The sequence below is a fragment of the Podarcis erhardii genome (genome assembly GCF_964252035.2).
Source record: "Podarcis erhardii genome assembly, chromosome: 1".
NCBI lineage: Eukaryota > Metazoa > Chordata > Lepidosauria > Squamata > Lacertidae > Podarcis > Podarcis erhardii.
This window is the reverse complement of record NC_138497.1, coordinates 54,038,047-54,064,813: the sequence shown is the minus strand read 5'-3', so window position 1 is coordinate 54,064,813 and position 26,767 is coordinate 54,038,047. Positions and strand designations below refer to the sequence as shown.

The window sequence follows — 26,767 nt, the reverse complement described above, 5'->3', positions numbered from 1 at the left end:
TGGGTGACTTTGGTCCAGTTATCTGTCTGCTCCGTTCAACACATACAACAGGGAGTCTTGTAGCACTTTTAATTAGACAAACCAATTTATTACCGCGTCACATTTGGTCAACCAGGCTCCACTTTATCAAATGCATAAAATGTTATTCTCAGTTGGCAGCATGCCTAAGAGGGAGAAAGTAAACAATGAAGTCAAATGTCTATGGTCCCACTGTTTCAAATTTCCTATCTCTATATCCATGTGTATATAATTCTGCCAACTGTGGATAACACTTCATGTTATGAATAGGGATGGGCAAATATATATTTATTTAAACAAAAACATTTATACAATATCAATTATTTATTTCTTACATCGTTAATCTGTAGAGCTGATTGACCTGGAATATGAATGTTCAGGGACGTGACAAAACAAAAAGGAGTGGCAAAGAGACAAGTCACAGAAACACAGAATCTTAAGAGTTGGAAGGGACCCCAAGGGTCATCTAGTCTAAAGCCATTCAATGCAGGAATCTCCACTAAAGCATTCATGACAGATGGCCATCCAACCTCTGCTTAAAAACCTCCAAGGAAGGAGAGTCCACCACCTCTTGTGGGAGTCTGTTCCACTGCTGAACAGCTCTTACTGTCAGAAAGTTATTCCAAATGTTTAGTCGGAATCTCCTTTCTTGCAACTTGAAAAAGGTCAGGGAAGACAGGTCTGCTAATGGCTGCTTGGCAGTAAGACCTACTCAAAAGACAGTAAAGTTGAAGTCTGTCTGATATGTAATAGGAGAGAGAGAGAGAGATGTAATGGTGTTTTGATCCTAATAATAATATAATAATAATAATAATAATTTATTATTTATACCCCACCCATCTGGCTGAGTTTCCCCAGCCATTCTGGGCGGCTCCCAATCAAGTGTTAAAAACAGTACAGCATTAAATATTAAAAACTTCCCTGAACAGTATACTGTTCAATAATACTGCCCATCCAACTAAGGTACTATATATTTATATTCCAAAGTTGTGGGATGGGCAAATCTGACAATTTTTGTTTCTCTCAGTTTCTCATTTTTCTAGTCATACGTTTAGTTCTCCAGTTTGTGGTTTTTTGAAAAATAAAAAAGTCACCGTGAAAATTCACCAGCATTTTAGTGCAAATTTATTCTAATACATTTTGTATGAAATTTTATATAATATAATTCATTCTTGTCTGTTATTTTCATTAATATATGTATTTTAATGCACAGTTTATCCTAGTATAGATGCTGTCATACTCTTCACTTGGCTGGTAAACTGCATTGCAAAATTCAAAGGAGAATTTTGAGGCAGGTGGCAGCTCGGCAGCTGTCTCTCTTCTTCCTACTGTCACTGTGTTGGTAGCAGCACCTCTGTCCTCGTTCCCCTTCCCACACTGCCCTCAATTCCTCCTCTACCTCCCCAGCACCCTCTCACACTTTTTTAAAAAAAAACACTCCATGAATGTCAGTGGGATCTTCATAAGCATTGGTGAGTTCTATGGGCAAAAGATAACAGAGCTCAGCCTCCTAGAATGTCAGTGGATTTAGCCAGATATAATTCTAGATAATTATTCTAGTGATAACTGACTGTTAACACTCAGATTTTTTTGTTTTACCAGTGATGGACTTTGATAATACGGTGCCCTGAGCAAGGACAACTTTTGGCGCTGTCACCCAAAATATTTTTATTTTCACAATAATTCCTTTTGGTACAATTGCTGTTTATGCATCTTCTCAGTAGGTTGTTGTTGTTGTTGTTGTTTAGTCGTTTAGTCGTGTCCGACTCTTCGTGACCCCATGGACCAGAGCACGCCAGGCACTCCTGTCTTCTCAGTAGGTACTCATATTATAATTATTTGGTGCCTCCTCAGCTCAGCGTCCTATGCAGGGGAACGATCTGTACTGCCCTAAATCTGGCACTGGTGTCACTGAATAGGCAGTCTTGAATGCATCATACACCTAGTTTAGAAAATCCATTTGTAAATCTTCTAAAACAATAACACTATTTTTTCGCAAGTTTAGAACCTAAATAAGTTGAGTTAAATTAAAAATCAGGAAGGAAAGCTCATTTATTATATGGAAATTCATCAAAACCATCTTTTTCGCAGTGCTCTAATAAATGGATTTGTAAACTGAAAATAATACCTTGCTCATCTAACTCCCAAAGCAGGCTCCCATCCTCCTCTTCCAGATGAGAGATAACCAGAACTAGGCTGAAGATTAAGGGAAGGTAACTGGATATATTTATTTCATGGACTTATAAAAGCAACTTTGCCCCTCACATGTTTAAGTAACATTTTATGCCACAGAGAAACTGACATAATGACTTTGTTTTGCTCACTCTTAGAGGAAAACTTTGTGGAAGTTGCAAGTGCAGCAAAATATTAAGACAAAACATTTCTTGTTTCTGTTGAAAGTGAGTGTTACATTGAAGAAAACATAGAAATATGTTATAATTGTATACTAGCCAAAGTCTTATTCTATAGTTCATATCTCAGTGAAATTGTCAGATATATCTAGACAGTGAAGAATGCATAGTCATTAATAAAAACAATGTAATTTTCCTATTGACTTGCAACTTTATGCACAACTATAATGCTGTAATGTTGAAGTGCGTGTTGGTTTAGTCCTATAGGAGTCAGAGAATCATAGAACAGCAGTTGGAAGGGATCCCAAGGGTCATCTAGTCCAACCCCCTGCAATTGCAGGAATATCAACTAAAGCATCCATGACAGATGGCCATCCAACCTCTCCTTAAAAACCTCCAAGGAAGGAGAGGCCCCCATCTTCTGTGAGAGTCCATTGTTAGAGTCCTAGGCATGGTCCATAGCTTCTGGAGCAGCAGAAAACAAGCTATCATATCTCCTCTCAGTCTCCTCTTATCCAGGTTAAACATATCCAAGTCCCTCAACTGTTCCTCATATTGTGGGCTGTGGATTACACTATCTTCTGTAGTCCTGTATTATAGATTTTGAAAGTAAATGTTTCAGAATTTTCTCTGGTACAAAGGCACATATCTTAACACATACAACTAAAAATGTTAACTTTTAAAAAAATAGTTGAAAAATAAATTATGCAGAAATAGATTAGAAGTCAGGTCATTTTTTGTGTTTTGAGAGCTGCACTATACCTTTGGCACCCACTATACCTAACTAGGTAAAGGGTTTCTCCCACTGATACAGACCCCACATTTGCAAGAATACAGCAGTTAGAACAGTCTCCTCCTAATCCATCATGCTGTTAGGGTTAAGAGTTGCACTTCCATGGGTGCTTCAAGCAGTGAAGGACTATCCCTGGCAATAGAGAGCCATGCAGGGATGCAATTAGCAGTGCTGCCTCCCCAGCACTGGTGTTACAGAAGCTCACCTGATACAGGCAGGGCTGCGATGAAGTCAGGGTTGTGTGGATATGCCAGAGTGTGAGATTGGCTCCACTGGGGCATCTGCATAGCCACAACCTCACCACTGCCGTGCCCAGGTAAGCCGAAGTGAAGGCAGCTTCACCTCATCCCACCAGTTATCTACTGGCAGCTGTCTAATTAAAGCCTGTATATACACCATACATTTAAAGCACACTTAAAGCATATGACTTCTCCCAAGGAAACCTGGGAACTGTAGTTTATCCCTGACAGAGCTGCAATTCTCAGCACTCTTGACAAAGTGAAGTTCCTAGGATACGTTGGGCAAAGTCATGTGCTTTAGAAGTCATAGCCCTAAGACTATGGTCTTATTATGTCCCTGCTTCCCAAGACAGTAGTGCTTGGGAAGACAGTGCACTACTTAAATTGCTTAAGAAAGTGGTAAGCCAGCTCTGCTATGGTGGTTTTTTTGGGGGGGGGCAGGTGTGCTTGTTCTGCCGAGTGGAGCTCTGAGCTTGTGCCCATCAGCTCTCTCCTGATAATGGTAGGCTCAAGCCAGCTGAGTCTGCGGCTTTGAGAGACTGAAATCTCAAGAGGTTTCTCTTTATCCACAGGTCCAAGTGACGGAATCAGCCTTGGAGATCGTGATCCAGTAATTACTTGCATATCTTTTTAAAGTGTAGGGTTCTGAAACCTCCTTTCAGACATAATACATGTTTATCTTAACTCCCCTAGCTTTAGTTGTGACGGCTGGGTGCAGGGTTTTAAGCAGATGATGCAAAATTGCTGTTCCCTGCTGATTGTAACAACAAAGTTTGCAATTAGTTTAAAGACAAAATAAATTGGACAAGGACAAACCTAAGTAATCAGGTATGTTTTTAAGCCTCATGTGCAAGTAGATTTTTGTAATGTGGAATAAGGGAGATAACATAAAAGTTGGAAAGCTTAAATTTCCTACATTAATATCTGAACTGTGTTACATTCATTTTCTTAAATTATAAAGTTTAGAGAATTCCAACATAGCCCATATATACTGTTTTGAGATATAAAATTCTACTCTGTTAAAAACAACTGGCATTTAAAGGTAGGTTTTAAAAGATTATTTTGCTCTAAAGTAATCCTATTCAACTTTATTTTATAACCAGGGGTTTGATTACTGCAGCATAAATATTTTTTCAGTAATTTAATACAGCCCTGAATAGTACTGAAAACAGAAAGACAGTAATTTTAAAAGCAAGTTAGTTGCCATCAGAAAAAAGATGAACTGGTTTTTATTGGCTTTTAGAAAAAAAAACATTCGGGGGAAAAAACATGTAACAAGTACAAAGAATGGAGGTGGGGGGGGAATCATCATTAAAGCTTTGCAATTCACAGTGCCAGTTTACAAGGCCATGCCTAAGTGGTTAAAACCAAAAATAATAGAAGAAAAAGGGAGAAGTGTGGGGGATTGGATAGAGAGAGGGATGGGGGCCTTGGCAGTGCCCATAGGACGTACACATTGCATAATAGCTCTGAAGATCTCAGAATAATTGTACTCCTTATGCCTTCAGGCAAAAGCAGCCTTTTCATACGCTGCAAGAGAGGAAAGGTTGAGCGATGGGGAGAGCCGTCTGGTTCTTCCAGTGTTGTTAAACCCTTGTTGTTGAGATCAGCAAAACCTGTTCAGGTATTTGTAACTTTTAAACAGTTAAAAGAAGCTTAGTAAGATGCAATACTGAACTTGAATGAGACCTACGTGTATCAAAGCTTCTTACAATTAATTAATGCATAGCTCCTTTTGCTTAGTTCATTTTTTTAAAAAAGTAAATAATAGTTAAACTGCAGTTCTTTTGAATGAACTGCACCTGATGCTACAAACCTGTGCCTACTTTCCTGAGAGGAACCTTAAATGGAAACAGTGGGCCTTGCTGTGAGAACTTGCATAGGATTGCACTGAAGACCAAATAACTCATCTGTTCTGGTTGTGTAATGACTGGAAGGCCATTGTTTTTGGCAGACGAAGACTGCAGTTCTATACACACTCACCTGAGAGTAAGTCCCAGTGAACTCTGAGTAGTGTTTACTTCTGAGTAAACATGTATAGGATTGCATTGTTAGATTGCAATCCTATACCCACTTTTTATTTAAATGTATTTATTCTTTATATTTGTAGACCACCTTTCCGGACAAAGTTCTCTGAAGGGAGTACTTAACTGAACTTAACAAGATTTTTTTTTTTTTTTTTGAACAGACATAAACAGGACTGTGGTGTAAAGCTGCAAGCCCTATGCTTACTTTCCTGAGAATAAGTCCCGATGAATACAATAAAATATGCTAGTATTTTCAAAACAAATTGTCTGTTTTTTAAAAAACAAGGAAAATTTCCAGCAACAAGCAATAAAAGAACTGTTTTCCTAGGTAACTTTATAGAGTTCTAGTTTACTTCAGCATTTAACTAGGAAGAACGTTCTTTAAAAAATAAACAAAAGGTTCTAAAGAAAAACCCCCACTGTTGATAGTTCCTTAATTTTTTAAAAATACATACACCTATATATGCAACTAAAGACATATTGCAGGACTGGCTCCTATAAAGCATTAATAATCAACTCATATGTTATAAGGTTATATATTTTAAGTTCATATGGCTAATTAAAAGATCCCCCCCCCAAAAAAGGCATGTGCATCTATAGATAGATAGATAGATAGATAGATAGATAGATAGAGTTGCACTTATGTAGGAATATTGTCTCTCCATCTATGAAAAATCACTTGAAAATTCAAATAACATTTATATCAATTTCCTTAATTTATATATTCTTCTAGACCTGTCAGCAGCCTTCGACATGGTCGATCACGAACTCCTAGACCACCGCCTTGCCGACGTGGGGATCCAGGGCACAGTCCTTCAATGGCTGCGCTCGTTTCTCTCTGGTCGGGGACAGAGGGTGGCGCTTGGGGGGGAATTGTCATCCCGCCACTCCTTGGTGTGTGGTGTGCCCCAGGGTGCAATACTCTCCCCGATGCTTTTTAACATCTTTATGCGCCCCCTCGCCCAGCTTGTCCGGAGTTTTGGGCTGGGCTGCCATCAGTATGCTGATGACACCCAACTCTATCTGTTGATGGACGGCCACCCGGACTCGGCCCCAGACACACTGATCAGATGCCTGGAGGCTGTGGCTGGATGGTTTCGTGGGAGCCGGTTGAAGTTAAATCCTTCGAAGACAGAGGTCCTCTGGCTGGGACGGGACGACTTGGGACTGAGGGGGCAACTCCCATCTCTTGCGGGGGTGCAATTAGTGCCAGCACCATCCGTTAAGAGTTTGGGTGTAATCTTCGATACCTCCCTCTCTATGGAGGCGCAGATTGCAGCTATAACAAAGGCGGCATTTTTTCATCTCCGCCAAGCTAAGCAGTTGGCTCCTTACCTCTCTCGCCCTGACCTAGCCACTGTGATCCACGCGACGGTCACCTCCAGACTGGATTATTGTAACTCGCTCTACGTGGGGCTGCCCTTGAGACTGACCCAGAAACTCCAACGGGTGCAGAATGCCGCAGCGAGACTCCTTACGGGGTCTTCGCTTAGAGATCACATTCATCCGGTGCTATACAAGCTGCACTGGCTCCCGGTGGAGTACAGGATCAGGTTTAAGGTGCTGGTTTTAACCTTCAAAGCCCTATACGGCCTAGGGCCCTCGTACCTACGGGACCGCCTCTCCTGGTATGCCCCACAGAGGAACTTACGGTCTTCAAATAAAAACACCTTGAAGGTCCCAAGCCACAGAGAGGTTAGGCTGGCCTCAACCAGAGCCAGGGCTTTTTCGGCTGCGGCTCCAACCTGGTGGAACGCTCTGTCACAAGAGACAAGGGCCCTGCAGGACTTGACATCTTTCCGCAGGGCCTGCAAGACAGAGCTGTTCCACCTGGCCTTTTGTTAGGGCGCAGCCTGACTCCCTCCTTTGGCAATCTTTTCAAGACTTTAGCTTATGGTTGCCATTAATTTTGTTTTTAACTCATTTTTATAATGTTTTATAATGTTGTATTGTTTTAGTGTTGTTAGCCGCCCTGAGCCCGGCTTCGGCTGGGGAGGGCGGGATATAAATAAAATTTATTATTATTATTATTATTATATATGGTAAATGTTAAAACTTACAATTTCTAAAATGTTACACCTAATAATTAAATACCCTTAGTATATTTAATTATATATTGAGGATTGTTTTTTGGGAGGAAATCTTTAAAATTTGGCAGTTATCCAGTTTGTAGCTCGAATAGCAGGTGTATCTGTATCTGCTGCAAATATTCCAAACTGATTCATTGACCTACCTTTTTTAAAAGCTAATATGAGAATCAGAATTGAAAATGTGAACAATGAAAATTACCAAAAATACATTTGATTTCAGTGTTGGCATTAGTTAAAGGAATTTTCTGTAAATGCTCTTTTACAAATATTTCAAGGGGTCTTGATTTTTTTTTAATGTAAACTATAGTTGTGGGGCTGCTCATGCCTTTTTAAAAATGTATATAGATTTTTAAACACAGTAGTCAAGAACACAAATTAATCTTGTTTCTAAGTAAACGTGCTTAATTTCTGGCTGCCTACTAATAAGATTCTCTCGTATAATACATTTGTAAGGTAAATTGAAACAATTTTCAGACAGTGTAATTTAAACCATGATTGTTTGTTGATCTACATAGAAATCTTGTATTATGCTATATAATATATTAAATCTATAAGGCAACTCTTAACATGACAACCAAACATGCAAACACCCCAAACACCCCAAATCCATTTTATTGTCTAGTTTCTGAAAATTATATCCTATTTTAAAGTATATATTTATCCACGATTAGAACACATATACACTGTCACAGATTAATTAGCAAGGAAGAAAAAATAGACTGCTTACAAACATTTTATCATATATCCATGAAATATTAATTTCTACAAATCTATGTTGTAGCATTGATACTCTGTTACTGAAATCTTAATTGTTATTAAATCCATGTGAAAAACAAAACTTTCTGTAGAAGGGACTTTGTGACTTATATAACGACATTCTAGCACTTTATATTATCAAACGCTGCCTTGGTGATCACTTAAGCTTACATAAGCTGGAAACATTTGTAAATGTATCTGAAGTACTGTCTCAATATCTGGGCCTTACTCTTTACCAATTTAAAAAGAGCAACTTGCATGTTCTGTTATAGCACCATGCTATCATATTGCAAGGAAGCAAAGAATAATATAATAGCCCTTGTGTTATTGTTTCTAGGACAAATTAAAAGCCTTTTTGAATAAGGAAAAAATATAAATAATAAAATAATTCATTAAAATTCACCTTGTGTATAACTCCTTGACAAAATGTCAATATTTACTGGAGTCTATATAAATCAACCCAAACAATTTTAAGAATTATTTTTCAACAGCTAAGGTTAAAAATGTTTAATATTTGGTTTCGAATGAACTAGGAATGATGTACATACTGTATAAACTTATAGGCAGGGTTGTAGGATATGCTCAGATTGTAATATGATAAGCTCCTGATTACATAAACACGCTTTAAGGGGAAAATTGAGGGGAAAATAAATTTAAGTTACTCCTGCCTCTTAAGGTTTATGAAGCCAATTTCTGTTGTAGTCATGGGCCAGGAATCCAAGAGCTTCTTTGGGCATGGAACAGGACAGGTCTTCTTTAGATGAAAGATCTTCACACCATATCAGCATTTGCTTTTTATATTTATCTCCATTTCAGGAATGGTTTTCAAAAAATATAAGCCCAAATTTCCCTTAGGCCAGAGCTGAGGAACCTGGGACTCTCTAGATGGAGTCCAACTCCCATCAGGCCTAGCCAGCATGGCTCTGGTCAGTGGTTGGCAGTATAATCAGATTAGACCAGATTTAATAGTGATGGCCAAACTTGGCCCTCCAGCTGTTTTGGGACTACAGTTCCCATCATCCCTGACCACTGGTCCTGTTAGCTAGGGATGATGGGAGTTGTAGTCGCAAAACAGCTGGAGGGCCAAGTTTGGCCATCACTGGACCAGAAAGTCCTCTAGATGTTGTGGACTTTGGACTCCCATCAGCTCCAGCTGACATGGTCAAAGCTCAGGGATTATGGGAGTTATAATCCACAGCATATGGAGGCACCACATTAGCTATGCAAAAGTGAAATGCATGCACCATTTTATGTGTTTGTACCACCTAAGACGCAATCATCTGTAGCTATCTGTCTACAGATATGTAGATTAGATAGATTTGGGGAGGAGTTCTGCTGAAATAAATTAACCCTAAACAAGCCCATATCGTTCCCAGTGTTACTGAACTCATATCATTATATCATTAAAACCACGAGGTGAGTTTAGATATGCTGTGGTTCAGAAATTTTTCAAGTAAAAATCCCCCCTCAAGGCTCTAACAGAAGCCAGCCTGTAATACCCCACTCTCCTCCTCAGACCATTACAGCATAACACTTTCATGGCCTAAAAGCGTTTAAGGAACACTGACTAAAGTAAATTCTACCAAAATCAGTTTCATCTTTTTCCAGAACCCTGTGTCATGACAGAGGCATAAGTCGGCAGACCTGGCTCACATAGTTATAGTTACACATCACGCTATTTTAATGGTGCATGTCGGTGCCTACAGTGGAGGCTATTGACTTCACTCCACTTCAGGGGCGCCGACTTATAAAAAATATTGGGGGGGCGGGGGCCCATACCGACTTATAAAAAATATTGGGGGGGCCCAAGACCTCCAAACCGCTGCTGTTGTTTTAACTCATTACTGAATGTATTTTAAAAGGTAACTATCGTCAAACAAGGAAAATAAAAAATACCAACATAATTTTGTGATTTTACAAAGCATAATATAACTAATAATTTTCTTAAATTATTGGGGGGGCGGAGCCCCCCCAAACGAATTTTTGAGGGGGCTCGGGCCCCCTCAGGCCCCATGGAGTCAGCGCCTATGCTCCACTTTGTAGGTACCAGTGAAGCATTTAAGCAGGACTGGATTAACCATTAAGCAAAATAAGCATGTGCTTAGGGCATCAGGGGAAGGGGGTCACCACAGAAATTTTCCATTGCCGAATTTACCATGGACCGTATGCTGTAGCTGAACCAGGTTCTGCAAAAAGGTTCCCACAATAAATAAATAAAATACATACATATGTGTGTGTGTGTGTGTGTGTGTGTATATATATATATATATATACACACACACACACACACCGTATTTTTCGCCCCATAGTACGCACTTTTTCCCCTCCAAAAATGAAGGGGAAATGTGTGTGCGTCCTATGGGGCGAATGCAGGCTTTCGCTGAAGCCTGGAGAGCGAGAGGCATCGGTGCGCACCGACCCCTCTCGCTCTCCAGGCTTCAGGAAGCTATCCGCAAGCCTTGCAAGCCCTGCGGGAGTTCCCACGGGCTCACAAGGCTTGCAGGCAGCAGCCTGCTACTCGAAGGACGGGGAGCCCTCCGGAGGACTCCCCATGCTTCGGGCGAGGTTCCGCAAGCCTTGCGCGCCCGGCGGGAGGTCCCGCCGAGCGCGCGAGGCTTGGGGCGACAGCTTGCTACCCGAAGCACGGGGAGCCTTCCGGAGGACTCCCTGTGCTTCGGGCGAGTGTCCGCAAGCCTAGCGCGCCCGGCGGGAGGTCCCGCCGAGCGCGCGAGGCTTGGGGAGGCAGCCTGCCGCCCAAAGCACGGGGAGCCCTCCGGAGGACTCCCCGTGCTTCGGGCGAGTGTCCGCAAGGCTTGGGGCGGCAGCCGCGGCTGGGGGGAGGGAAATAATTTTTTTTTATTCATTTCCCCCCCCCAAAAAAAACGAGGTGCGTCCTATGGGCCGGTGCGCCCTATAGGATGAAAAATACGGTAGATACAATAATAAAAATAGGAATAAAATAGTAATAATAAAATAGTAATGATAGAGATTAATGATATACATTAATTTTGGGCATACAACAACATTAGAATTTGGTAACTGGTAAGCTGCCACTCTGTCCACTGAAGCTCATGTTATCGTTCTTATCTTGGTCATGTTGGCTGTCCCGTATTTTATGGTTTATTATTGTTTATATTTTGAATTAGATATATATGGGGACACCAAAATCTTTTAAGTGCTTAGGGCCTCGAAAGGTCATAATCCAGTTCTGCATTTAAAGCTTTGTAAATTTACCTTTTCTATGACAGAACTGTTTTACCTTTTTTATGACAGAACTGTTTATTACTAAAATGTTCGGTTAAGACATTTAAAAACATTACTCAGGGAGTTTCCTAATTTGTTATTAAGAGGGGAATATTTCATTTCCTCAACCAACTGGAAAATTGTGCTTTTCTATATTAACATGAAGCAGACTGTTGCTTTCTTGTTACGAGTGGTAGGAAACAGAAGTTTAAGAAGGATAAGATTTTACAGGCTAGCTTTTCTTCAAAATGGTGTGCCTGAGTTCATATAGCTTGTGTCAGGTAATTCCCCCCACCCCCAATCTAGCTGTGCTTGTCTTGTTCATGCCACTTGTTTGCCAGCACACAAATAAAAAATAGAGTATATTGGTATATTGGTATAATAGTGGTATATTTTATATTTACTCGTTTAGAAGACTTGTAATAGTACTTTTGGTAATTGTGAGCACTCCAGTTAACAAATTAACTCAATACAATTTTTGAGTTTGTTTGTTAAAAAAACAAACAAACAAAAAACCCAGCATATCAACTGTCCTATCCATTTTCATCCTAGCCTTCCTTTTACCCTTAATAACTTGACCAAACCATCAAAAGGCACACAACGAGAAATCAGAATAGTGAGGGAGGGAACATGAACTATGCACTTGAATTTAAGTGTCAGACAGGTTATCAAAAATATGAATCTTTTAATTGAACTGTACAAAACTTAGGAAGATCACCTTTTTGAACATGTCAGAAGTATTTTTTATAGGCCCAACAGGTAATACCTATACAGTGGTACCTCGGGTTACATACTCTTCAGGTTACATATGCTTCAGGTTACAGACTCCGCTAACCCAGAAATAGTGCTTCAGGTTAAGAACTTTGCTTCAGAATGAGAACAGAAATCTTGTTCCGGTGGCGCGTCAACAGCCGGAGGCCCCATTAGCTAAAGCAGTGCTTCAGGTTAAGAACAGTTTCAGGTGAAGTACGGACCTCCAGAATGAATTAAGTACTTAACCCGAGGTACCACTGTATAAGGCTGATTAGGAGTTTCAGGAAGTCAGTCATCTTCATGCATCATAGAATCAATTACAGACTCTAAAAAACATGGGGACCCAAGGTGTAGTGAAATTTGTCTTCCAAGGCATCCCTAACCCCCAGATCCACTGGTTGGAGGATATTAGGATGGGACAAAAGTGTCCCTCCAATGGTGGCTGGTATCTATGCCCTGGCAGCCCCCATAAGTCTAGCATTTCGGAGACAGTAGACCACAAAATGGTACATTCCAAAGATGGGGCAGGGATGGAGATAGCTTAGATTTATTGGAACTAACACCCCTCCATTCTGCTGAGAGGGTCCAGGAAGAGGCCCAACAATTATGTCAGCCCAAGATGCCGTAAATAATGCCCCCTTTGAAACCAAAATTTCAAATTTTCAAAACACAAAGAACTACAAGGACAGGAGTAAGAAAAAGAACCCACCCTCTTACCTGCTTTGAGAGTGGTGGTTATTCTGTCACCACCAGTTCAGCTGTTAAACAAAATGCCCTCTGCTTCAGTCTAGTCATTTAAAATCTCTTGCTGGAGAGATGAGTTTAAAGCAGTCACTACTAGAGGAGGCCCTGGCAAAAGTAGTTCATTAAATGCATACACAAGTAAGTATTTTTTATATATACTTTCTTTTGGAGGGTTGGGTAGGCTCAGGGAAAGTTAGACAGTCTATGGCCTGGTTAAAATGTGTTGTTGTTTAGGATGACATAATCTGTCAATTTCAGTTCTCTCAGCAGAGGCGAAACTAGGCTTTCTTTCACCCTGGTCAAAGACCTTGTTTGGCACACACCCCATGCGCATTTCTGTATACACACACACACACAGGCTTCACTCAGGGCAAAAAACCCAGCTAGCTCCGAACCTCCCAGTAGCTATGGCACTGCTCTCAGTTTCTCATTTTTCCAATATTAAATTCAGTTTTCCATATCTACAGCAACATATCACTTGTTTTTAAAATCCTGGTGAAAATTCAGCATCCCCCCCCCAATTAATACATTTTATATGCAGTTTAGCCTAACTTGCAGATTTTTGGAAGCAATTTCCTCCTACTATAATGCATTTTGTGTGTTAATTTCACCAATGTATTCATTTTTATCCACACTTTCCCTTAATATGTGCATTTTTTCTAACCATTGGTTGGTGAACTATATAGCAAAATTTAGCTGTGTTTTGGTTTGCAAATTTGCTGGATTCGGCTTCAGATGAGACCTGAATCAAAGTTATCCATCATTCCTAGATGCCATATAATGCAATGCTAAGCGTGTTTATTCAGAGGTATGCACACAAAGTTTAACGATATTTAATCCCTGCTAAATGTGCTGCATTAACATTTATATAGGTGTTTGCTTCACTATTTCAAGGACCATAAGTGCTACCATGTACCTTCTCTGCCCTCCCATTATAGAATTCATTCATGGCTGAGTCCGAACCTTTCTGCTTTAGACATTGTTTTATATTTGTAACTGATCATTCCTATAAAAAGAGCCCAAATCCACAGTTTAGCCTCACAACCATCCATGACGTAGACTAGGATGAAAGATAGTATCATGTCCAATATCATCCAGTAGGTTTGGCAAACTGGCCTGTGATTTCCTACCTCCAAGCCTAACACTTTAGCCCAGCCCTCCCCAACCTGATGCTGTCATAGATGTTTTGGACTACAGTTCCCATCAACCCATGCCAGAATAGTCAGAGAAGGCTGCTCTAGGCTCTAGTGGGTCTCACAGAAGATCCTTCTATATGGACAGATATTTTATAGCAAGGGATAGGATACAATATTTCTTGAAAATTTGATAGTTGACTTTTAGTTTCTTTCCTGCTTCTCTTAATGTGGATGCAAATTGTCCAGAGTTCCTCAAATAAAAAGTAAAAATAAATAATCCACAACTGTTACTGCTGTGTAACAGCAATTTATTACCAAGGAGAGTGGTTCCAACTTTCCTGGGACTCTGCACCATATAGCAAATTTCCCATTATTCTCCTACCTCTTGTGTGTTTTATTTCTGGCTCCTGATTAGACAAATTACAGTCTGGATTGTTGAAACTGTAAAAGTGCAGCAGATGTTGGATCCAAGGCATTTTTTAAAAAATTGGTGTTGTTTATTAGTGTTAAATATTTCCAAAGCAAGAAGTAAGGAAACTGATTTTGTCTTTAATTCTGATACTTACCTTCTGTACCTGGGCGTTTGACTTGGGCCTATTCTTTTACATTTTGTGAGGGAGTTTACTTAGAATGAGAGTACCATAGAGTAAGATATTTGACGAGAAAATGAAGTAACCTGCACAAAAAATGAAAGGGCTAGACTTCTCTTTTGCTCCCATTCTGCATCAAAAACCCTTCTCCATACACCAGTCAGCATTACTATCCCACACAGTTCTAGAGAGCAACGCAAAAGCAATAACTATTTCCCAGAGGTTATTCAGAAAATAAATTATGAGAATATATAGGATAGCTCCTATACCTGACACCTCGACAGAGGAGGAGCAACAGGAAGGAACTGGGTGGATGAGTTGGTAGCGCTCTGTTTGCAGGAATCTTGAGTGGTGTTCAGTGTTAGGGGTCCATGCCAGACATTGAAAGCCCATGGCATCCTCAAAGAATCCAGGGAACAGGGGTAGACCCCTCACCAAGTTATAATTCCCAGCACCCTTAACAAACTACAGTTCTAATGTTTTTTTGAGGGAAGCCGTGAGTTTTAAATGTGTGTTAAATGTGCTTTAAATGTATGGCGTGGTTCAGGTTTTTATGACACAAAATTATGCAGGCAGGCAGACGATAATTTTTTTTTACTGGCTAATTGGCCTGTTCAGAACAAGTAGGTTCTGAAGTAGGAACAAGAAGAAGAATTTGGATTTTCTTCTTCTTCATTCAGTTCCCATGTGGGACACTAACTTGTAAATAGACAAATATAGGGTGGTAACCAAGATTAGTCATACTCAAGAGTAGACTCACTGAAATAAATGAAGTCCACAGATTTTGGTGGGTCTAGAGTATTACCAGCTTGGATACACTCAAAATGGCAAAGGGAGAAAGCAGGGGCTAGGGAAATGGCTGCGTCAGCCTGAAGCTGGCACAGCAATCGAGCCCAGATATGACATCAGTGAGTCTGGTTCAGGATCCAGTAGATTTGAGGCTGGCTCAGCTCCTCTTTGAAATGCCCTGTTTGGAGATTTTTCACAGGCTGCTTTTGCCAGAGATCCCACTGGCAGCACTCACTCACACATGTTCAGTTTGGGCTGAATGAGGAGCTCCACACCAGAGAAGTGATGATGGCAGAAGCCAAGCACCAACACCCTAGCCCAGCACAAGGGGGGGGGGGAGGGTTGGACTGCAATGTTAGTTAAGGAATTGTTTTGGCAATGAGTGTTTACCAGAGCCTCAGACCATGTGCTTTAAACAGCTATGCTTCCTATACTTAGGTCTGGTAAGCATGTAATTTATCGGAATATTTTACAGAGCATTTTGGGGCCCAGAATGTTTTGTGGCCAAGGACACAACAGGAAGAGGACAGAGGGATACAGAAAAATATCAGTTCTCTCTCTCTCTCTCTCTCTCTCTCTCTCATAGCCGAAGTAAGTGATTGCGGTTGCATGAGAGGCAGTTTACCTAAATTATAGAAAGAGAGATTTGGCTCAACTATAAGGTGGTGAAAGATAGTATCAGTTTCCCCTAATTTCACATTGTCTCGGTGAGAGATAGGTTAGACAATTAGGAATTAGAAGTTTAAAGAAAAATGAAGTTGCATTTATTAATTTTCATAGAATCATAAAAATATTTTATTACAGTCAGAATAGTAAAAGGCTAGGACACTATTTTAAAAGCAATATTCAATCGTATAATGGGTAAAGTGGATATATTTAAAGTGATATTTGGTAACTGTCACTGGATTTTAGTTGTGAAACATGCCCTTCAGTTTAGGTATACATGCAATAGCTTTAGATTTACATGACGTAATTATTCTTTCAATTTCTTTATGCTCACCTCATCCCCAAAATTACGTTTTCTTAAAAACTGGATTTTTCATGCTGTGATTCTTTTTATGCTATTTTACATATTGTATTTTATGGTTTCATATTTGTGAGCTACCCAGTTAACTATATTAGTGAGCGGCCAATAAAATGCCATTATATACATGTATCAGCATCATTTATATATTTAGAATAATTTATTTTTAAAGTGCACCTGTAAGAGTAGGTGAACACCCTACCCACCCCACCCCACAAAGCCCTAAGGGACTCTGGGCTATTAAGGAACAAGGACAAAAGTGGCAGGAGCAAAAGTGAAACCAATGCAGGTACTCTCACTGACTTAAGATGGGGAAAACAAAATACTTTGCAGGTATTAAAGCAGATTTTCAAAATCCTCTATGTTTTTAAGAAGCCTGAAAAGTGTTAGTAGGAGTCCCAAGTAAAGAGGTTTCTGTAAAACATCAGGTTCTTTGAGCACCGTGCTATAATCTTCAAAAGGCATTTTCAGTTATTCTTAGTCTGCTTCTTCTAGGAAATGGCTGTACCCCAAATTTCTGCTGTATACAATAACATAAATCGGGGGGGGGGGGTTGTATTATTGGAGCCTATGCTTGTTTTGTGCCAATAGATAGGTTTTTGTAGACCAACAGGTTGTTACAAAAATTGTGTTGGTTTGTTGTTTTGAATCAAGGGATACATATTGAATTAATTTTCAAGGGTTACAATTTTCCTATTAACCCCCCCCCCCCGCACCTGAGATATTGTACAAAATCTGTGAGCACTACTCATTCAGTTCATTCTGTTTTTTTCTTCATAGGACCAGTGAAGGGTACAAAATAAAATTAGGCAGGAAATAGTTTTTTTATATAAAATGCTAATAACTAGCCCAAAGTATACACAGCAAAAGTAGAAAGAAAAAACTGATGGGAAGTGTTTCCTAGTTAGTGTTATGTCCAACTGTTTACTTCGTTCTCACTACCTTTGAGTTCACCTTCTAAATCAGGGAGGAGCATGTGAATTGCAACAGTTCGACAGAGCTGGAGTTCCATTGGAAGGGCAGGTGTTAGGCAACATTTATACCAACATTAATTCTGGAAGATTAAAGTCCGAAAAAAGTGATTTCAAGTAACTGATTTAGCTTACCTCCTAAGTTTTCCATTTGAAAACAAAAAAGGATGCCACTTATTCTCTATAAAATGAAAACCTTTAAAGGGTCTTATTCTGGATACAGTGCACATTCACTGCCTTAATAACGGATGTGTTTGAGATGGTGGATGCAAAATGAAAAATAAAAAATGAACAAACCATGAAAATAGTGGATCTGCAGTTATTTTATTTGTGAAATACCTTGCGGACAAAAGAGGGGTACAAGAAAAAATGTGAACACCTTGCAGGAACAAATTATGCACTATATATATAAGCATTCGAGCAGTGTTATTGTATAACATATACAGTATTATAAACCAAGGGAAAAATAAGAGTAAAACTGTTTTATTTTGAAATGAATGCTTATAATAGGATATAGGAGAGGCAATAAGGAGCAGTATCTTCCATTTTCCTCTTCCCTGAAAACAAACCACTACTTACAACTCATATGATTTTTATTTTCTGAACACAAAGATTATATAGGATTTCTATTTTTCTATTTTTCAAAAAAGGAGGAAAGTGCAGTGTATATAAACAAAAAAAACCCACACAGGTTATAGTGATGAAGAACATAGGCCCCACATTTCAAAAAATATATATTTCAGGTATAGTAATACAAACTTTTGTAGTTCAAGGGTCCTGACTGTTTTTAAAAATACAAAAAGTAGTTTTTGTAATTGCAACTGATTGTCTGGTAGATTTATTTTTCTCTCTCTTTAGTTTTACAGAGACTGTTGGGAAATCCTTGTTTCAGTAAATGCCAGTGATGGATTAAAGAAACAAGCCCCCTTTTACTGGTAAGGCATCGGTTTATTACCTAAATTTTTTGATGGGATAAGAAAATAGTTACACCATAGTTCCATAATATATTATTTGGCCTTTAGACTAATAAAACACGCAAACCCTGATTGTTATTTTTGTGTAAGGTATTGTATACAGAAAAAAACGAGTTAAGGTTGTTCTAGCATCTAGCAAAGTGTGAAAGGATGGTTAAGTAGACATTGAGTTACCCCCCCCCCCAAAAGCCTAAGAATAACATAACATTCAGTATGTAATGCTCAGTATGTATGTGAGACAGATCCATATGAGAAAATGCAAAAACACAATTCCAGGTGAAAGGTGGTTTTATTTTGGTTATGCAAGAATTAAATTCTAAAAACAGAGTGATTTGGTAAACATTTTAAAAATAAAGCAGTCTGTCTTGATAAGCAGGACTGTCCCACAAGATACTTTTGCCATACAACCCCTGCTGAAATGGTAGTCGTAGAAGGCCTTTTCTGCAAATGTCATTCTTTTCTTTGGACATGTGCTTGGAAAGCTCCCAGTGGATTGAGCCCCAAAGTACGATTTTTTAAAAAGGCTAGTTAATTAAAAATAGGCTGTTGTGTAATAAAATTTTGGGTTTACTGGCTTGGGTTGCAATGGTGTTTCTTAAGACCAAATTGTCAATTTTAAAAAGTTATGTGATTTAGAGGACATAAAGAGCTGTGTGTGGAGGTGGCAGGGTGGAGTGAGGGGGACGGAATTGGGGATATTATTTTCCTGACCTAATCTGTACCTTAGATAATTTCATGTAATAGCAAAAATTGTGGGATAAGACCTGTTAAAAGTGTAAGGTATGCTGTTGTAAAACACACACCAGCTCCAAATCAGTTGTATATTTCACTTTGATTACGTATTATTAAATTCTGGTTACTAAAATTTGATGTTCATGGTAATGTTTAAAAACAACAACAAAGGTTTAGGACAGTAAAAACTCCATGCTATTGTGAAATCTTTTAAAGGCAAAAGCAAAGCCTTCTTACGTTTTGGTAAAATAATTGCACACTGACTGAAAGCAGCAGAAAAGTGATTCTGTCTGCAGTTCCCTATGATAAAAAAAAAATACCTATAAAAAAAGTAATGAAGGTTTACACTTTGTGTGTGTGTGTTTTGCCTTTGTGAGGAGACAGAGAAATGGTTCTGCTTGAAGCCAGAAAGACATATACCATTCTGAAATGGTATGGTTGGATCCTGTCAAAATATTTCTACTTCTTAATTTCAGATTTAATCTATTGCCAGAAAAATTGTCAATACTGTATTTTAAAGCACCTGAGGCGTATTTTTCCTCAAGTGCTTTTGTTAATATCTAGAAATGTATGCAATAAGTCAACATTCCATTACTCATGCAACTTTTATTATTAAATAAAGCTTTCTGTACCAGGGTTAAAATTACTTAATAATGTTACTCTGAAATTCTTCATTGACTTGAAATAGATAAATAATATTAATAAGACAAAAATGTAAAAATTAATTGAAATCCTAAAAACAAGGCCTTTTTAATAGGCCAGCTTTATAAACTTTAATTCAAATAGTGCAAACTACATAAACTGTCCATCTTTTCTTTGAGACATAGAAATATATACAGCTGAGCAGTTCTATAGTTAAATATGGGTTATTAGGGGAGGCCTGTTATATTTCACGTTTCTTTTCACACAGTCTTTGTCCCATGTTGTCCGTTGTGGCTTTAATCTATGTATTAAAATGCTTGTAAAATGATTGTGGCTTGTTTGTAAATGAAAAAGGTAGAGCTCTGCACGCCTGACTGTTGAAGGATTTGGTTTTTCAATGGAAATGTTGGTGGACAATTATGTAGTGTTGGCTGTTAAAGAGTTGAGATTCCTGTAGAATTTTAGGGGTGTGTGTGAAAAACTAGCAAAAATCAATGCACCAAGAAATAAATTGTAAATAAGCGTATGGGTATTATTTGAAATGACTTTGGCTTGTATTGGCTTGGGAGATATACAAAGTGTGTCTGTAGAGTTACAGAGGGAAGTTTTTTCTGTCGTTGTTTTAGCCAGGTATCACTTTGAAAACCGCTTTGATGTTCAAAATATTTTGTTGGGAATTAAACTTTGTAAAAATGTGTGGGAGTACGTTATAGGTCAGCTTCTTTGAAAGAAGCATGACCACTTTTTCTGCTGTTTCCATGGTCTAAAATAAATTATAAAGGAGGGGGGATTACAGCGACAACATGACTGTAAGTGACCATATTTTGTCTGTTTTTTTATTATGTGTAACAGATTTCTCAGAGATTTGGATTTCTTTTAGGGGTTGTAGCACCAGCTAGGTTTCTGTGTTGTCTGGGAAGCAGATGGTCTCTAGAATTCCTAGCCATGTAACAATTAACATGGCAGTACAAATTAGAATAATTAGACTGATTTTTCTTTGGCAATTATTTTTGAGGGCAGTTATTTCAAATGCAATTAATAATAAATAGTAAGAAGTGTGTACACGCAATGCCCATTCCAGTTAAGTCTAGGAAGGCTTGCCATGAGGCTTTGTTTTCCTCTTTCAAATTAGATACTGTTTAATCTGTTTTAAATTGTGGTTGGTTTTGTTTATAGATGTAGTTTGTTGGCTCTTGAAAGACTGAAGGAACTGAAAAGCAGGAGCGTAGTATAGTAATACTGATATATACCTGAATGCATATTTGTAAGGAGAAAAGTAGAATAGCAAGGGTTTTCTAAATCTGCTTTATTTTTCTTTATCTATCTGTATGTCTATATGTATTCTGAGATCTTGGGAAGAGACCTGGGGATTTTAAGAACAAATGGTGCATTCATTAAAAAAAAAAAATTAAGAGGTACTCAGATGGGAGAATAAATTCCACCTGCTGTCTGAGGTACAAAGCAAAAATATTGGAAAAAAAAGAAACTGTAGTCTCTAGAAGCGTGCAGGAAAACAAAGAACAGTAGACTTAAAACCGAAAACGTTTATAGTAAACACCTGAGGATGACTGCAGATGCAGATTTGTTACTGTTCTGGAGAATTTTAAAAGAATATTCTTATGCTAAAAAAAAATATTCCAGGCCTCCCTTTAGCAGCTCTCCGCGTGTGGTCTCCCCTTTTCACTTTCTCTTGACACTCTGAGTGTTTTTAACTTGTCGCGCCTGTTGCCTATTTTTTGTGAACAGGGATGTGAGGGGAAAGTCGAGGAAACAAGAGTCGAGCCCGATGACACAAAGTTGTTGCCTCTGGGCAACCAAGGGGTTAACTCTGGAGTTGCTGGGCATGTGCAGTGTGGGAATTGTAGGCAGTAAGGATGCTGGGAGATGTCGCAAAACCCGCTCTGGCTTCTTCCTGTAATGGCCGATTTCAGGGATGCTGCAGAGGGATTTTTCATCTCCGGCAAAAGCCCGATTTTCACCGATCCGAATGCAAATGCGGAGCTCGCCCAGATTATGGGTGTCTCGGGATATGCAGCGGCTGATTAAGTGCCCAAGAATGTCCGAAGGCGGAGAAGATTGCTTGCTTTAGGGGCCTCTTGATCGTTGTCTCCAGTATTGATGACAATGTCGTGATTCCGGTCGCTTCGTTGGCTGCGTGTCATAGCGCCGTTTCAGTTTCTGCTGACTGAGGCTCTCTCTGTGTGTTTGTGCTTCTCCTCGGGGGATGGGGTGGGGGAGGAATTCTGCATTGCTGCAACAGGTTTTGCTTGAAATAAACAGGTTGTTAAATCTGACTTGCTAGGATTCGGGCGCATTAGCTAAACAGCTTGCTGCTGGGAGGGTGGAATTATTAGCCTTGTGTTATTCCACGTCTTTTGCCTATGTGATTTCATGTTTGCGCTTTCCTTTAGTACATGACACCTTTTTTGTGCCGGTAGAGAGATACCAGGCAATGGCTGATTTTCTGACATTGCTGCTTAAAACCTTCCTATACAATCACAATGATTTAATAAGCAATTGCGCAGCAAAAACTGTGTGTGTGTGTGTTACATTTAAATTCAGTTAGGAATTTTCTTATGGCACATAAACTGTTCAGATATTATATCTAAGGCAGAAGGAAGCTTACTTGAGATGAGAGAATGTGGTAAAAGCTAAGTCACCCTTTTAGAATATTATGTGATTTTGGTTAGAATAGGTAATGACATGGCATAAAAGAAGACAAGGCTTAACAGAATCATTCTGTGGACGCCAGTTTAGCAATGTCCAAACAGTAATTTCTTTGATTTAAATTTTTTACTGTTCATTATAGGCAGTTGTATAGGCAAATTTGTGCATGAATTGCATTAAACTTTATCAAAAAGGGTTAAGTGTATGTTAACATTTGGGAACTGGTAAAAGCAGAAAATAAATTGAAATGTCAAAATCATTATTTTTCTGACCACTCCTGTTTAATAATAATAATTTTATTATTCTATCTGGTTTGATAACAGTTTTGTGCAAACCTCTATAAATATGGGGTATGGTCTGAAGGCGCATGAGGCTACCACCTTGCTGAATCTGTGCATGTCTGGATTTGATCAGTGTCTGGATGGGTGAGAGCCTGGACACATGTATGTTGCCTTGAGTTCCATGATTAAAGGCAGGCAGGATACCATAGAATTGTAGAGTTGGAAGGGACCCCTAGGGTTATTCAGTCCAACCCCTTGCAATGTAGGAATCTCAACTAAAGCGTCCATGACAGATGGCCATGTAACCACTGCTTTTAACCTCCCAAGAAAGGAGAGTCTATCTACCACCTTCCGAGAGAGTCCATTGGTTAGGGTCCTAGCCATGATTTGGGTCCTAACCTCTGGAGCAGGAGAAAATAAGCTTACTCCATATTCCATGTGACACCCTTTTAGATATTGGAAGATGGCTATCATACCTCCTCTCAGTTTCCTCTTATCCAGGCTTACCCAGCAACCTCAATCATTCCTCATAAGGCTTGGTTTCCAGACCCTTGATCATCTTGCTTGCCCTCTGTACATGCTCCAGCTTGTCAATATACTTCTTAAATTGTGGCTCCAGAACTGGACACAGTACTCTAAGTATGGTCTCACAAGCCAGAATAGAGCAGTACTGTACTATTACTTCCTTTGATTTGGGACACTCTGCTTCTGTTGATGCAGCCTAGAATAGTATGAGCTTTTCTGTTGATGCGCCACATTGCTGACTCATGTTAAGCTTGTGGTCTACTAAGACCTCTAGATCTGTTTCACATGTACTACTGGCAAGCCCGGTGTCCTCCATCTTACGTTTTTGCACCTGGTTATTCCTGCCTAAAGTGTAGAACCTTACATTTGTCCCTACTGAGATTCATTTTGTTTTGGCCCAGTTCTTCAATTTGTTAAGGTCATTTTGAATTCTGAGTCTGTCTTCTGCATCATAGTTACAAGAGACAAGCCTCTTGCTCCAGTTCCATTTCCTGCCTTCACCGCTGGTAGGAGGTCTCTTACCTGCTCTAGGCCCGGTAAAAGAAAAAGATGGGAATGCCATCTTGGAAGGGATTTTTCTTTCCTTTGTTCTTTCTTTATCTTCATTTCTTGGATCCACTCTTTTAGCTCCCTTCTGTTATCCATACCAGGTTTTTCTTCTCTCAGATCTACCGTATTTTTCGCTCTATAAGACACACCAGACCACAAGACGCACCTAGTTTTTGGAGGAGGAAAACAAGAAAAAAATAATTCTGAATCTCAGAAGCCAGAACAGCAAGAGGGATCGCTGCGCAGTGAAAGCAGCAATCCCTCTTGCTGTTCTGGCTTCTGGGATAGCTGCACAGCCTGCATTCGCTCCATAAGACGCACACACATTTCCCCTTACTTTTTAGGAGGGAAAATGTGAGTCTTATAGAGCAAAAAATACGGTACTTTTGACTAGGCCTCCCTTTGGGCCTACAGTCTTTGGAGGCCTCTGGACTTGGGAAGGAAGGCTAGGAAAGGACTGAAACCCAGCAGAAGGGGTTTTCCTTCTCAGGAGGAGACTTTCTTTTCTGTGAGATGGAGCTTTCTCCGGATTCATCAGCAGGATCTGTGGGAACCCAAGCTGCCTGCGCAAAGTGGCCTGGAATTCCCTTGAATTTAGCAGCAGCCCAGGCTGAGGAAGTTTTGGGCGACCTGCAAAGGCCTGATCCAGCAGCTTCAGCAATTCTGGAGGTTCTGGTAAGAAGGGGAGTTGGGCCTCCAGTTACCCCTGAGTGGATAGCCTGGCTAGGACAGGCTTTGGGCCTGCCTGCGGCTTCCACACTCCACCCCCATCCCCACTTGCCACAGACCCATCAGGGCCCCTTCAGCCAAGGGCAGCACTGGGGGGTGGGCCTCAGGAAAGCACCCATGGTTCAAGCAGGGCTGGGAACTGGCAGGGTGCCAGGAGGAGGAGAGCTGATCCCTCCCCTTCCCCCTCAGAATACTACTCTTCTTGGAGCAGCCCCTTGTCCCCTCAAAGGGGCCCCAGCACAAGTGATGCTGGGTGCTGAGCAGGGAGAAAGGGGCCCTGGCAGAAGGACCTACAGGAGAACTGAACCTTCCCTTTCCCCATGGGCAGCCAGTTCAGAGGATGCCTCATGCCCTTCTTCATCCAGGCTTACATGCACCTCTTCAGACAGGGAGGAGGGGGAGCATCCCCCCCAACTCTTTATGAGCCCAGACATCAAGCAGCTCTTGGGAAAGGCTGTGAAGGCAGTCATTCTCCCTGAGGAAGCCCGGCAAGCCAAGAAGCAACCCCAGGCAGCCAGCAATGCCTCCAAGACCTCCTCCAAGCGCAAGGCCCCCAAGAGGGCTTTCCCCTTTCCAGTAGAGTTTGAGAGCAGCTTGCAGGAATGGCAGGCACCTGGGGCCTCCAAGGCAACAAACTCTCTCATAAAACGGCTACAGTGGTACCTTGGGTTAAGTACTTAATTTGTTCCGGAGGTCCGTTCTTAACCTGAAACTGTTCTTAACCTGAAGCGCCACTTTAGTTCATGGGGCCTTCTGCTGCTGCCGCACCGCCAGAGCACGATTTCTGTTCTCATCCTGAAGTAGAGTTCTTAACCTGAAGCACTATTTCTGGGTTAGCGGAGTCTGTAACCTGAAGTGTATGTAACCTGAAGCGTATGCAACCTGAGGTACCACTGGATATCCATTTGATAAGTATAGAGTGGGATTTCTGAGATGCCCCCCATATGTTCCCTTACTCATGGCTCCAGGATGGCAGGATTACCCCAGGAACCCTGAGTACAAAAGGGCAGAGGTTCTGTTATACAGGTCACACTAGCCATTAAGGTCTCAGCTGCAGCTTCCTTCATGGCCAGGGCTCATGGCTCATGGCCATGCATCTGGGCTCAGGCCTTTCAGAGGTCCCACCAGGGTTTGTCCATGTCCAGCCGGATGCCTTGCAATTTGCAGCAAGGGCCGTGGCAGCAGTCGTGTCAGTGCACAGGAAGGGAAGGGAAATTATTCTTCCTTTCGTTCCAACAGGGGCTTATTCAGCGCTAGAGATTTCAAGAGCTACAAACCCTCCTGGGGAGGGCAGGGTTTCCCAAATAGATCCTCATGTAGCCAGAGCTCCCTCAAGCAGCCTCAAGGCAGCAATTACAGGGGAGGCAAGAGGCGGCAGCAGCAGGAAGCCTTGATCACAGAACAGTGGGTGCTCAGCATTATCCAGGAGAGTTACAAGATAGAGTTTGACCAGTCCCGTCCCCCCCCCCGCCAAATTCATTTCCTCCCCATGCTCCAAAAAAACACAGAAACACCTCCCTATGCTTCAAGCAATCCAGCATCTGCTGGAGATCAGAGCGATAGAGCCTGTGCCAAAACCACAGCAGGGATCTGGCTGCTACTCTAGTCTCTTTATGGTCCCAAAGCAATCAGGAAAATGAAGGGTCATTCTAGATCTCAAGAGGGTCTATCAGTACCTGACCTGAAATAAATTCAGAATGGAAACCTTGAAGACCATTCTAAAGGGTCTCAGGCCTGGAGACTTCATGGCTTCCCTAGACCTGATGGATGCTTACCTCCACAGCCTAGTTTACCCAGGACATAACCAGTTTCTGCATTTTGCATTCCAGAAAAATCATTAACAGTACACCTGTTTGGCTTTTGGCTTGGCCCAAAGTCTGAGAATGTTTTCAAAGGTGTTGATAACTCTGGTGGTCCATCTACAGAAGAAGGCCATTCATCTTTTTCCATACTTGGGCGATATTCTGATCAGGTCAGACTCACTCCATCAAGCCAGGAGCGATGTAGCAGAGACCCTAGACTGCCTGCAGCAGCACAGATTCTTAGTGAACATGGAGAAAAGCAAGCTGTTTCCAGTGCAGGTCATGTTGCCCTAGGAAGCTTGAAAGACACCAAGCAGGGCTTGGTGAGCCTCTCCTCAGAGC

General features: G+C 40.6%; 1 protein-coding gene across 6 annotated transcripts in view; it reads left to right on the top strand.

Annotated features, from left to right (window-relative positions):
* LOC309327394 (uncharacterized protein) overlaps positions 1 to 26,767 on the top strand; it is a 105,275-nt gene that overhangs the window by 71,592 nt on the left and 6,916 nt on the right. For 4 of the 6 annotated variants that reach the window (XR_014150531.1, XR_014150532.1, XM_081836647.1 and 1 more), the window contains one exon: positions 18,383 to 18,459. Coding sequence is in view for 2 of the 6 variants with exons in the window: in XM_081836647.1 (XP_081692773.1) it covers positions 18,383 to 18,419 (37 nt within the window). In the remaining 4 variants the exon portion in view is untranslated. Of the gene's footprint in view, positions 1 to 1,867; positions 2,232 to 18,382; positions 18,460 to 26,767 lie in introns of those variants that run through there. The other 2 variants (XR_014150533.1, XR_014150534.1) reach the window with 2 other exon arrangements.